Source organism: Leucoraja erinacea, unplaced genomic scaffold (genome assembly GCF_028641065.1).
Source record: "Leucoraja erinacea ecotype New England unplaced genomic scaffold, Leri_hhj_1 Leri_251S, whole genome shotgun sequence".
Lineage (NCBI taxonomy): Eukaryota > Metazoa > Chordata > Chondrichthyes > Rajiformes > Rajidae > Leucoraja > Leucoraja erinaceus.
Window position 1 is genome coordinate 57,595 of NW_026576152.1, and position 13,929 is coordinate 71,523.

General features: G+C 48.4%; 1 protein-coding gene across 1 annotated transcript in view; it reads left to right on the forward strand.

Annotated features, from left to right (window-relative positions):
- Positions 1-225: 225 nt before the first annotated feature.
- Positions 226-13,929, forward strand: part of LOC129716511 (rho guanine nucleotide exchange factor 40-like) — a 65,404-nt gene continuing 51,700 nt past the window's right edge. Inside the window, 1 exon segment of the mRNA XM_055666369.1 lies at positions 226-419. Within this exon segment, the coding sequence (XP_055522344.1) occupies positions 417-419 (3 nt within the window). The 5' untranslated portion in view covers positions 226-416.

A 13,929-nucleotide genomic window follows, 5' to 3' on the forward strand; every position in this document is an offset into this window, starting at 1 on the left:
GCCTGCAGCCAGAGGCCACACACAAACACACAGGCAGAGCAGCAATGAGCTCAGTGAGGTGATCTACTGTCGGTTGTCGGAAGCCCCCCTGGTCTGGTCTTTTCCTTACAGAACCCCCCCACCCTCCCTCAATCCCCTGCCCGGCCCTGTCTTTCTTGCTGAATATTGAGGGAATTTGAAACTATCAAAGCAGCCAGGAAACCCCCCCCCCCCCCCCCCCCCCCCTCCCATACCAGCACAGGAACAGACAGGGAAATCCAGTGGCTGCCAAGTGCAGAAGCAGACTTTGGAAACTCTGCGTGTGTCAGAGCAGAGGAGAGCAAAAGGAGGCGAGGGTGGAATTGTAGCTCAACGCAAAGTGGTTTATTGTCCCCTGATTCCGAAGATGAAGTTGAAAAAAAGAAGCTGTTGCAGCCATGGTAGGTTCAATCACATTTTTTTCTTCGGCTGAATCCAGCTAAGTTCCAGAAGTACAATGGCTGGGGTCTGCAGGGAGCCTCGGGGGTGGGAAACAGAAGTTAGTCAGAGAAAGAGAGTCGGTGTGAACGAGGGAGAAAACCAGACAGAGGTTCCGTTGTCAAGCGGGACAGAAGATATAGGGGATGTTGAGAAGGGGAAAGTGGCAAATCTATAGAAAAAGGCAAAACTAGCAAGTGAGAGGTGAGAATGGGGGCAAAATTGAAGTGACAGTGAGGAAGCACATAGGCACAGAAAGCCAGAGGCAGAATTAGTGAGGGGGAGAGAAGGAGACAGAGAGAGAGGGTAATGACAAGGGATTAAGAGCAAGAGAGTTGAAAAAGGCGTAAAGTAAGAGGCACAGATAACAACAGACAGAAAGGGAGGAAGAGTTTCTGGAATGCAGGGAACACAAGAGAAAGAGAAGGGCAGAATGGGAGAAAAGGTGAGACCAGAAAGGCACAGCGTGAGAGTAACAGGAGGGGGGGACAAAGCAAGAGAGATGCACCATGAGAGTCAGAATAGGTAGAGAGACATAGAGGGTTTGAGCAAAGGAGTTATGCCTTGGAGTATAAGTGCCATGACAGGAATGTGTTTGTTTTCCAGTGCTATTGCTTGTGGTATATTCTTTCCGATGGGGCACAGAATTCACATGTATTGCTTTTTTTTTGCCCGGGTTATGCTGAGGTACAAGCTCCTTGAAGGGTCCACAGGTGGTGCCATTTTATGGGGGGACAGTATCTGCAAGCACTGACTCCCACTGGAGGCAAGGGGTCCCGTGGATTCTTCATGATGTGGAACTGGTAATTAGTGATTAGAGATACAGCATGGAAACAGGCCCTTCAGCCCACGCCGAACAGCAATCCCTGTTACGTTACACTCGCACACACTACATGCTAGGGACAATTTACAATTTTTTTGGTACTGAAACCAATTAACCTACATACCCGTACGTCTTTGGAGGGTGGGAGGAAACTGAAGCACCTGGGGAAAACCTGCGTGGTCATGGGGAGAACGTACAAACTCCGTACAGACAGCACTCGTAGTCAGGATCCAGCCGCCCTTGGTGTTTGAGCAATTCTGGAGGTAGAGTGTGACATGGAGAGAATGGCAGAGTCACAAACAATGGAACATATCTATAAGCAAAACACAAAGTGCTGGAGGAACTCAGCAGGTCAGGCAGCATCTGGGGAGGGATGGAACTAGTAACGTTTCGGGTCGGGACCCTTCTTCAGACTGGCTGACATAGCTACAAGCCAGTTCACTGGATATAGTTCAGATGCATTGAGAAGTATTTGAAGGAATGTCACTGTGATTTGCAAAATAAACAAGGCCTGGACTGCTTGGTGTCTGAAGTCTCAAAGAGGCTAAGACGTGGATATATGTGAGATTGAGGGGAAAGGGAAAGAAGGATTTGAAGGCATGATGGTGGAGAAACTGACTGGAGGTTGTTCAGCAGGCCTGGTTTGTGGAGAGGGATCAGGTAAGTGGAAATGTTGCCTCACAGCTCCAGTAACTGATGTCCATCATTGCCTTTCCCCCCACATCCCAAAGATGAGCCAGTTGGTGGGTTAATGAGCCGCTGTGATTTGACCCCCAGTGTATATAGGTGTTTGGTCTTAAAATGGCCTACGGGTTAAGGAGACTGGATATATAGTAGACACAAAGCACAGGCAGAGAGCAGCACTCCAGAGGGAGAGACAGGAATGGGTTGAGGATGCAAACAAAGTAAGTTAGTAAGTAAGTTTATTGGCCAAGTATTCACATACATGGAGTTTGCCTTGGTGCTCCGCCCACAAGTAACAACATGACACAGTGACAGTTATGAATGTCTCAGAAAACACTAAACATTAATAATAATAAAGCATTAATGATAAAACACCATTGATCAAGCATGTGAACCAACAAAATACCAGATCAAAGGGAGGCTACAGATTTTTGGCTGTTGAGTAGAGCAACTACTCGTGGATAAAAAATGTTTTTATGTCAGGCTGTGGCAGCTTTGACAATCCGGAGTCGTCTTCCAGAGGGAAGTGATTCAAAGAGTCTGTGGCCAGGGTGAGAGGGGTCAGAGATGATCTTGCCGCTCACTTTCTGGCCCTCCTCCAGGTGTCGTGCTTGGTAGCTGAGTCAAACCAGACCATGATGGAGAAGGTAAGAACAGACTCTACAATGGCCGTGTAGAATTGGACCATCATTGCCTGTGGCAGATTGTGCTTCATCAGTTGCCGTAGGAAGTACATCCTCTGTTGTGCCTTTTTGACTGTGGAGTCGATGGTAGCCCCCCACTTAAGGTCCTTGGAAATGTTGGTTCTCAGGAACTTAAAATACTCCACAGATGTGACTGTGGTGTTGTTGATGGTGAGTGGGGTGAGCTCTCCTAAAGTCTACAATCAATTCCACTGTCTTAAGAGCATTGAGCTCTAGGTTGTTGCGATGGCACCAGGATGCCAGGTGTGACACTTCCTGTCTGTAGCCAGATTCCTCCCCATCCTGGATCAATCAGAGGGAGAAAGAGGGTGCAGAGGGAGGAAGAGAGAGACAGAGGGAGATGGAAAGTGTTGGTGTGCTGAGAAGAGTAACAGACAAGGGCTTTTGTAGATGGGGACCAAACCAGGCACAAGGCAGGAGACAGACTGTAAACTTGAAGACATAAAATTGTCATGCTGGATGGAGCCAAAGCCGGGTAGTAGAGGGTTGTTATTCTCGCTGGAGGCCTGTGATCAGCCTGTGTGTGTAGGAATTAGTGATGGGTCCACTGTTGTTTGTCACCAACAAGTGGACTGTTGATGGGACTTGTTGGCCGATGTGGGCAAGTGTGGCCTCGGCAAGGCCAGCAGCATCATTAAAGACGAGTTGCACCCTGGCCACTCCCTTTTCTCCCCTATATCAGTGTGATAACAAACGCCTCCAGATTTAGTGAGTTTCTTCCCAGCTGTCATCAGGCAACTGAATCATCCTACCACAACCAGATAGCAGTGCTGCACTACTACCTACCTCTTTTGTGACTCGCAGTCTACCTTTTATCGGACTTTGCTGGCTTTACTAAACGTGATACTTCTACCACGTATCTATACACTCAATGGCTCAATTGTAATAATGTATTGTCTTTCCGCTGACTGGATAGCACGTAACAAAGGCTTTTCACTGTACCTCAGTACACGTGACAATAAACCACCAGCCCCCCCCCCCCCCCCCCCCGGATGTCCCCACTGAAAATGTGGCGCCTAGGTTGGGTGATCTTGCCCTCATTGTGACTTCTGCCGCAGATTGACGGGTCGAATTTGCCCCCCTGTGGCTGGGGCTCTGGAACTCCGGCTCAGCCGGAGCTGGCAGATCCATTTCCATAGCCGACTTCTCAACCCCACCCACCCAGGTCATGAACTCTGTTGGTGCGACTAAACGGATAAAACGGAAAGGCTCTGGAACCGAGGGTGCTGGAAAATCACTGGTGGACCTGTATTGAGAACAGCGGACACTGAGATAAATTATGGATACAGAGGAGTGAGCAACAACTTCTCTCTTTTGGTCACAGTAGAGCCAGTAGCCCAACGCCAAATTCTTTTTTGGTGTCAAATAAACTGCAAAGTCAGACTTGGATTTGTGAAAGAGCGGATGGTTGTTTTGGCACTGAGGGTTAGGACTGGGTGCAGGAGGACAGAGAGTTGAGAACTCTGGTTGTGAGCACTGGCCCGCATGTTGTTGGGAACTGCAGATCCTGGCACAGATCTACAGCGGATTCCAGCTGCTGACATGGAGCGAACACCAGGCAATGCGCCACACCCGACAACAACCTCGTCACTTCCATAACTGGCGAACTTCCACTGAGAAAAGTTGAAAGGGGTCTAACTGATGTGCATCTAGAGTTTCATATCATTGGCTCATCTTCGCAGAACAGATATTTACACTAACTTGGTTCAAAATAATCTGCTAACCGTGACCAAGACAGGGACACTAATTTACTCTTGCCAAATAATATCTCGTACAACTAGCCGAGGGAGGAGTTGGGGGCACGCTAATTAACTTGCTAGACTAGCAGAGATGTGGGCTAGAATCTCAAGGTGGCATCCGGGGGAATTTTAAATCAAGTAATTAAATAGAATTTGGTATTTAAGTAAAGCAAAGGTCAGTCAGTTTGATCATGAAACTGTCAGTTTGGTGGGGAAAGTCCATCTGATTCTTTGGAGGAATTTTACTGTCCTTATCCACTGCTTCCTTGGTTCGGGGCCAACTGTGGATGGGTAATAAATGCTGCTACTGCCAATGTTCACATCCCATGAATGCATAAATAAAAGCATACTTGCACACTCAGACCAAAACACAGTGGCCTTTTAGGAAGCAGTGAATTATTTAATTCACAGGAATGTGCATTTCAGCAGAGCTCTCTGTTTTGCAGAACAAAATCAACAAAGTGTACGACTGTTGTTTAACATCTGTGTGTTGGCTCCCTGTTATCGGAGTCCTTTCTTGCACGCCTGCACACTTATGTTATGTGCAGAATGAGCGACTGTCTTGGTTTGTGTGTTTGCCAATGTGTTTAAATGCCTAGGGTTTACTTTTGTACATCTGTGCACCCTTGCATGTCTCCTTTACCATTCCAAGTGAATACTTTCCTCCATCCAGCCCGGGTCCTTACAGAGCACTTTTCCTGCCACTGTGGATGGCCAGGACTGCAGTATCCTGCTCCTTATCACCGGCTGGCTCTCACCTCCAGGCTAACCGTAGCAAGAGGAACTAAAAGAATGCTTGCATTCCTGGGGAAGAATGTCGGAGCTCCAGACTAAGTCTCAATTTCAGCATGGAAGGAAAAGGAGCAGCAAAGGGGTGGGAATACATGGAGAAACACGAGTGTAACAGCCAAGTAATATTGTGCTGTCTTTCAATGCTCAACGCCAGATGCCCGGTGCAGGGGGACCAAGAAAGTAAAGTTATTGAGGAACCAAAACTTAACACCCAGTACCAAAGACTGCACACACTCTCCAGCGAGGGAGTCATCCAACACGAGCTCTGGTATGGATCCTGATTTGAAAATCAGAGCATTGGTTGTGAGAAATCTAGAATGGGCAGACATACAACTGGCTGCCAGTCACTCTCCTGGGTGGTCATTCTCGCATCACTGGCTGGATGGTGATTCTCTTGTCTGTAGCACTGGGCCAGGTGGTCTCAGTCTAATCACAGCCCTGAAGCGGGGTCTCAGTGATCACAGCCCAGGAGCGGGGTCTCAGTGATCACAGCCCTGGAGCGGGGTCTCAGTGATCACAGCCCTGGAGCGGGGTCTCAGTGATCACAGCCCTGGAGCGGGGTCTCAGTGATCACAGCCCTGGACCAAGGTCTCAGTGATCACAGCCCTGGAGCGGGGTCTCAGTGATCACAGCCCTGGAGCGGGGTCTCAGTGATCACAGCCCTGGAGCGGGGTCTCAGTGATCACAGCCCTGGAGCGGGGTCTCAGTGATCACAGCCCTGGAGCGGGGTCTCAGTGATCACAGCCCTGGAGCGGGGTCTCAGTGATCACAGCCCTGGAGCGGGGTCTCAGTGATCACAGCCCTGGAGCGGGGTCTCAGTGATCACAGCCCTGGAGCGGGGTCTCAGTGATCACAGCCCTGGAGCGGGGTCTCAGTGATCACAGCCCTGGAGCAGGGTCTCAGTGATCACAGCCCTGGAGCGGGGTCTCAGTGATCACAGCCCTGGAGCAGGGTCTCAGTGATCACAGCCCTGGAGCAGGGTCTCAGTGATCACAGCCCTGGAGCGGGGTCTCAGTGATCACAGCCCTGGACCAAGGCCTCAGTGATCACAGCCCTGGAGCGGGGTCTCAGTGATCACAGCCCTGGACCAAGGTCTCAGTGATCACAGCCCAGGAGCGGGGTCTCAGTGATCACAGCCCTGGAGCGGGGTCTCAGTGATCACAGCCCTGGAGCGGGGTCTCAGTGATCACAGCCCTGGACCAAGGTCTCAGTGATCACAGCCCTGGAGCGGGGTCTCAGTGATCACAGCCCTGGACCAAGGTCTCAGTGATCACAGCCCTGGAGCAAGGTCTCAGTGATCACAGCCCTGGAGCGGGGTCTCAGTGATCACAGCCCTGGAGCGGGGTCTCAGTGATCACAGCCCTGGACCAAGGTCTCAGTGATCACAGCCCTGGAGCGGGGTCTCAGTGATCACAGCCCTGGAGCGGGGTCTCAGTGATCACAGCCCTGGAGCGGGGTCTCAGTGATCACAGCCCTGGACCAAGGTCTCAGTGATCACAGCCCTGGAGCGGGGTCTCAGTGATCACAGCCCTGGAGCGGGGTCTCAGTGATCACAGCCCTGGAGCGGGGTCTCAGTGATCACAGCCCTGGAGCGGGGTCTCAGTGATCACAGCCCTGGACCAAGGTCTCAATGATCACAGCCCTGGAGCGGGGTCTCAGTGATCACAGCCCTGGACCAAGGTCTCAGTGATCACAGCCCTGGAGCGGGGTCTCAGTGATCACAGCCCTGGAGCAGGGTCTCAGTGATCACAGTCCTAGTGGTCCAGGGTTGTGTCATTCTGCATCAGCAGTTGTGTGAATTACAGTTTTGTGACCAAATGCTCTGCCACAGTGGAGTGGCCGGCTGCCCAGCAGGTGGTGGCTGTGTTGGCTCGAGCCCCAGGGTGGGCTCTCACTCCCAGCAGCTGCCCTCGGCAAGCAGTCACTTCCCAGCTGGACTCTGTGCCGTCTGGAACAGGTTTAATCACAGCCAATGCATGGAGGCAAACGTAGCGGTAGATGTAAACATTGGGATAACCTTGAAAAAGACTACAAAAATCAAGTTGTTGGAAGTTAGCTACTAGGCTAACCTATTGTAAATGTAAAAAGTGACAATGAAATATGAAACATGAAGAGACATGTCAAAGTGAATCGAAGCTTGTTAGAGAATGAAGCCGGAGAAACAGTTTTAGTTTTAAGATACATTGCGAAAACAGGCTCTTGGGTCCCCCGATTCCGCGCCGACCAGCAATCCCCGTACACTAACATTATCCAACACACTCAAGGACAATTTACAATTTTACCGAAGCCAATTAACCTACAAACCTGTACGTCTTTGGAATGTGGACGAAAACCGGAGATCCCGGAGAAAACCCACAGGTCACGAGGAGAAAGTACAAACTCCGTACAGACAGCACCAGGTTTGAATCTCTACTCGCTGGAGTTTAGCAGGTTAAGGGGGGATCTCATTGAAACTTACAGAATAATGAAAGGCATAGAGTGATGTGGAAATTATGTTTTCAGCTGGTGGGAGAGTCTCGGACCAGAGGTCATAGTCTCCGAATTAAAGGGGGCTCTTTTAGAAAGGAGGTGAGGAGGCACTTCTTTAGTCAGAGGGTAGTTAAATGTGGAACACATTGCCACAGAGGGCTGTGGAGGACAAGTCACTGGATATTTTTACGGCCGAGATAGACAAATTCTTGATTAGAACGGTTGTCAAGGGTGTTGGGGAGAAGGCAGGAAAATGGTATTATCAAAGGTATTTTATTGGTCACATTCACATACACCGAGGTGTAATGAAGTGAAATGCTTTTTGCCATTTTGCAGCACACAAAAAAAGAATACAGACATAACACCAATGAGAGTCTTAAACACAAAGAACATCCCCCCACAATGGCTCCCACCATGAGGGAAGGCACAAAGTCCAGTCCCCAACCCCAGTTCACCCATAGTCGGGCCTATTGAGGCCTCCACAGTTGCCTCTACGGAGGTCCGATGTTCCTGGCCGTTCTAGCCGGGTGGTGGTGCTCCAGCGTCGGGAGAGTCCTCACAGCTGCATGGGAACCCTGGAACGGCCGCCTCCGTACTGGAGGCCGCGGCTTCCGAAGCCGACAAGGCCACGACGGTTGGAGCTCCACCACTGGCGATCTCATCTAGAGATCCCAGGCTCCCGATGTTAAGTTCAGCGCCGCCGCCCGCAGCTGGCCGCTCCACAGTCCCGCAGCTCCGCGATGTTTTACCCGGCGGTCTCAGCTCACCGGAGCTCCAGCGCGGCGACCCAGGCAAGGCATCGCCCGCTCCACGATAGCGCTCCAGCGCTGTGCCGCCGCCGAAGCCGAGGTTCTGGGCAGTCCGCGACAGGAAACGCCGCTCCAGGCCCGCTGGTAGGCCGCGAGGACGGGTCGAAGCTGCAGCCCGGAGAAAAGCTGCCTCTCCGACCAGGTAGGGACCCTGAAAGGCAGTTTCCCCCTCCCCACCCCCCACACAAAAAAGTCTAGACCTCCAAACAAAACACTTTAACTAACTAAAAATAAAAATAAAACGGTGAAAAGACAGACAACTGCTGGCAGGGCAGCCATGCACAGGACAGAGATCTGCCATGATTGAATGGCGGAGTAGACTCGATGGGCCGAATGGCCTAATTCTACTCGTATAACTGTGAACGTTTGTGAATCCAGGTCTTTGGCACTGTGAGGTAACAATTCTACTGCTGAGCCACAGTGCGGCCCATAGTTAAGGGGAACAGTTGCAGTGGCAGAGAGCTAAGAGATATTCTGCATCAGTCTTTATGCTATAATATGCAATGAACTTCCCATTAAAATTAAAATCAGTGGGGTAGGAATTAAATACGATCATTGTTCTTCAGGAATTAATATTTAAAAACTATTGGAGCAGACTGGTGAGTTCCTGGACTCCCAGAATTCTGCAGGGGTGACAGAGGCATGGAGAGGTGCTGAAGAAGTACCAAAGGATTGGAAAACTCTCAGTTTGGGACCTTTACTAACTTGGTAAACAAAAAACAGGTGATTTTTGGCTATCGCCTGTAATTGGAAAGACGCAAGAACTAATTATCAAAGGTTGTCATAATCTAGGGTGGCACGGTGGCGTAGTGGTAGAGTTGCTGCCTTACAGCGCCAGAGATTCTGTACGGAGTTTGTACGTTCTTCCCGTGACCTGTGAGGGTTTTCTGCAAGACCATCGGTGTCCTCCCATGCTTCAGATGTACAGGTTTGTAGGTTAATTGGCTTGATATAAATGTAAATTGTCCCTAGTATGTGCAGGATAGTGTTAATTTGTGGGAATGCTGGTTGGTGCGGACTCGGCAGGCTGAAGGGCCTGTTTCCTACGTAATCAAGTATCACTAAACTACACTAATCAAGTAGATTCAGCATGGTTTCAGAAAGGTAAAAATCATGTCAGACAAATTGATTAGAATGCTTCGAAGAAACAGTCAATTAAATATCAAAAGGGTCTTCAACAAAGTCCCATTCAAAAGGTAATGGCGTTGGTAGGTAATACTTGTCCCACCCTGCTCATTCCTTCTTCTCCCCGCCCCTATTGGGCAGAAGGTACAGAAGCTTGAAAGTGCGCAGCACCAGACTCAGGAACAGCTTCTTCCATAAGCTAAGGAACTGTTCGATTAATTTCTACCCCATTGGACTTTGTCTATGGAACTGCTGCGCCCTCTTTCCCGTTGCTCTGCCTATTGAGTTTGACGATTGTATTTCTCTACTCTATTATCTGATCAGATAGTATGCAAAACAAAGCTTTTCACTGTACCTTCAGTTACACCTGATAACAATCAACTAAATCTAAAATATATTAGCATGGATAGAGAACTTGTTAATGAGCTGACAGCAGCATATAGGGAAAAGGGGTCAATTTCAGGGTGACCAACTGGAATCAGTGGGGGTGCCAGATAAACAACTGCTATTTATGTTTATTAATTATTTATGGGAAGGAAGCAAATGTAGCACGTTCAAATTTGTGGTTGATACAACAGTGGAGGAAACAATTATCAGGATAGCTTTGAGAGATTGTTGAGTTGGCAAACTGTTGGCTATGTGGGGAAATGTGAAAAGTGTAATAAAACATTAATATCTAATTAAAGAGACAGGAGAATCTGATGAACAAACAGACCTGAGAGTCCTCATGCATGAAACACAAGTGCAGCATTTAATTGAGAAGCCTAATGGAATTTGGCTTTTATTTCAAGAGCGTTGGAGAATATCAGCAGGGAAGTCTTCCTACAACGGTACTAGGCAAAGTGAGACTACATCTAAAGAAGCTGTAAAGTTCCGCTCCCCTAAGTTAAGGACAACTACTTTATCATTGGAAGTGGTTGAGCGGGATGACCCCCCCCCCCCCATATGTGGAAGCTGAACAATTAGGGTCTGTATTCACTGGAGTTCATTGCAAGATTTTCAGACGCCAAGATTTCCACGCATCTCCTCATGGAAGAATCTAGAACCAAACTAAGGGGGCATCTGTTTAATACTGAGATGAGGAATAATTTCTTCTTTCCTAGGGTTGTGAGTCTTTGGAATTCATTGTTCCTTGACAGCTGCAGGATGAATCCTTGAATACATTCAAAATAGAGATGGAATTTTAATCAGTAAAGGGTTAGGACGGGAAAGCAGGCAGAAGAGAAGCTGGATTAGCAGTGATGGTGAATGGAACAGTTTTGAGTGGATGTATAGCCTGCCCCTGTTTCTCTTCTGGTTTTAAGAGGTTATTAGGTGATCCATTAGTTATGGATGTGAACTTTGACCAGCGTCGATAGGTGTGGCCCTCATACAGTCATTCAGAGGTTTCCCATGACCCTTCAACGAGCAGAGAGCTGACCACGACTGCCTGGCCTGCAATGCTCCCACCGTCTGCGCCATCTTACACACATAAATCAAACCTCGGCCTCCCTTGGTGGAAGATATTTTTGGCTCGGGCGTCAAGACAGCTGCAGTGGTTGAATAAAACCAGCAACAATATAAAGCATGAAAGCTGGAGCCACGAGGCACTGTCCTTCGAGAATAACAGCTTCCCTTTAACTCCCTGCGTGCCTGTTTCCTAGGTCTCACCCACTTAACACAGGAGCCATGCCGACTTATTCCTGGATCAGTACCAAACAAATCCTATTCTCCCACTTTAACTCTGTATTAATTACCAAACTAATTCCCCCTGCCCCATTCTCTTGTATCTCTATATAAACCAGGGCTTCACTCATTCCCCACAGCCCAGTACTTTAAAAAAAAATATTCTGAGTAGCAGTGGTCTCTCAAGTCTACGCTGTCGTCCAATCTGATCATGATGATCTGCTTCAGTTCCACCAGTTCCTCAAATGCTGCATCTCTGCAAGGACAATCCAGTTCCACCACAGGCAGAGGTTCTGGCAGAAGTTGTTCAGCACTTGAGTACAGATTTGTCCACTGAGCAGGGAAACAGTAGACAATAAGGAGGAGGTCTCCCTGCCCGTGTCTGGGCTCATGCTATGAAACATTTAATTTAGAATCAAGCCGAGGACTCCCAAGTGTACTGTCCGACCTATATAGCATTGTACGACCATCGCCGGCACGTCTGTTCTGCCACCATGACATGTCACACTCCTGCATTGAGGAGAAGGAACCCAGTTTTATGAAAAGTATGATTTTGAAAGTGCAGCTACATCAGGCTGTTGTTCAATTAGCCCATGGATTAGCTATATTGGTTTGGAAACCAGTTTCCATTTGAGAGGACATTGTAAAATTAAATGGGCTGGTAGTGTGACTTTGAAGCATCCAGATTCAGTGCCTAGGTTGGTGTCGGATGAGCTGCTTGGATTTGTTTATTTTGGTTGAACGTTATTCTTATGAGACAACTGAATGGCTGAACCTAATTGCAGAGATTTTGTGGATAGGTGGGAGGCAACTGGAATGCAGTTTAGAGTGGTTGGGCCTTATGGCCAGTTTCTGTACCGGAAATAACCACTCCTCTATCAGCAGTCATGCCTTCAGCTGTCCCTGAATTCTCTCTATTAAACCACATTCGTGACCTACCCTTTTATCACTCATGTAATGGCTCCGAAGTGCTTTGTAACCAACTTTACTCTGCTGGACATTTTTACTAAACTGAAAGAGGCAATGCAAAAAAACGAAGTGGTGGAAAAAGTCAGCTGGTCAGACGGCATCTATGGAGGGAAATGGACAGGCGACGAGTAGGAAAGAACTGCAGATGCCGGTTTAAATTGAAGGTAGACACAAAATGCTGGAGTAACTCTGCGGGACAGGCAGCATCTCTGGAGAGAAGGAATGGGCAATGTAACTGGTTGGGCCCCTCTTCAGATATCACAACCTAATACGTCCCTTCCCTCCACAGATGCTGGCTGCCCTGCTGAGTTCCTCCAGCACTTTTTGTTCATAATTCCAACATCTGCAGTCTCTAAAGTCTCCACCCAAATACAAGCTGTTGCTTCTCACACCCATGGCACGACTAGGAGTTAGTTGGGGACTGGCCATATTTTTCCCACTGTGCCTGGGCCCCATCTCCTTTCCTGTCTGGATGTCCAGCACATTCAAATCTCCCGTCATTGCATGTCCTACACTCCCTTTGTGCAGAACAATCAACACACTCCCTGACTCATTCCCCAATCAAAGGGGCACTGAGCACTCAATCCTGAGCCAAAAATTCCTGCTTGTAAAGCAGGAGGGGTGGGGGGGCCAACTGAGGGGGGCTTCCCAGCTTGTTGAAATTGCAGGGCCACTCTCCAGCACATAGGGAGCCTTTTAAAGTAGAATTGTACTGAATCGAGAATTATAGCAGGCTCAACCTCTTCCACTAGGGTCTTTTCCTATCCAAATAATTGCACAAAAAACAACTACTATAAACCCAATATTTCCCATCAAATGCATTCCCACCAGAGCCAGTCCCTTCCAACTCATTCTGACTGCAAAGAAAACCAACAGGGACAATAACATCCCATTACATTATTTCAATATGCTTCCCTTTTCTCCCACTCTCTACGAACACAGCCCGTTCCCATGCACTCGAGCCATACAGCTGTCATAGTAAAAGCCGCTTGGGCTGAACTAGTACACAGATCCAGCTGCAGACGTGGTAGCTGGGACTTTAAATTTAAGGAAGGGCAAGATTGCAAATGGAATATTTTCCTTAACATCATTAGGCTGGAATATGTGGTTACCATTTAGCTCTGTGGACTTCACCACGCAAAGGACCAACTGCAGAAACCTGCACTGAAGTTAGAAGTAGTGATTTGGTCCATAAGTTATAGGAGCGGAATTAGGCCATTCAGCCCACTCCACCATTCAATCATAGCTGATTTATCTTTCCCTCTCAGCTCCATTCTCCAGCCTTCTCCTCTCAACCTGAGCAGCCAACAGGTTGAACACAATTAAAGGAATTTTTTGATTAGTAAGGGTGTCGGTCATTTAAAACTGAGGTACATAAAAACTGAATTGTCCCTTCTCCTCCCCATCTAAAAAGGATGGTGAATCTCTACCAGGGGGCAATGGAGGCTAGATGGATGAAAGTTTTTACGGTGGAGATACATTTTTGAAAGATCAGTTGGTTGGGAGCTATGGGGAACTGGCACAGAGAGAGAGTGAGTTGAGGCTAGCATAGATCAGCCATGATATTCAATGGCAGGGCAGCTTGAGGGGCAAGTGGTACACTATAGCTCTTTCTTCTGCATCCGTAGTCATATAGTGTTGGTGTTTCTTTCATTGTCACTTCCACCCAACAATGTGGTTGCACTTCACCAAAA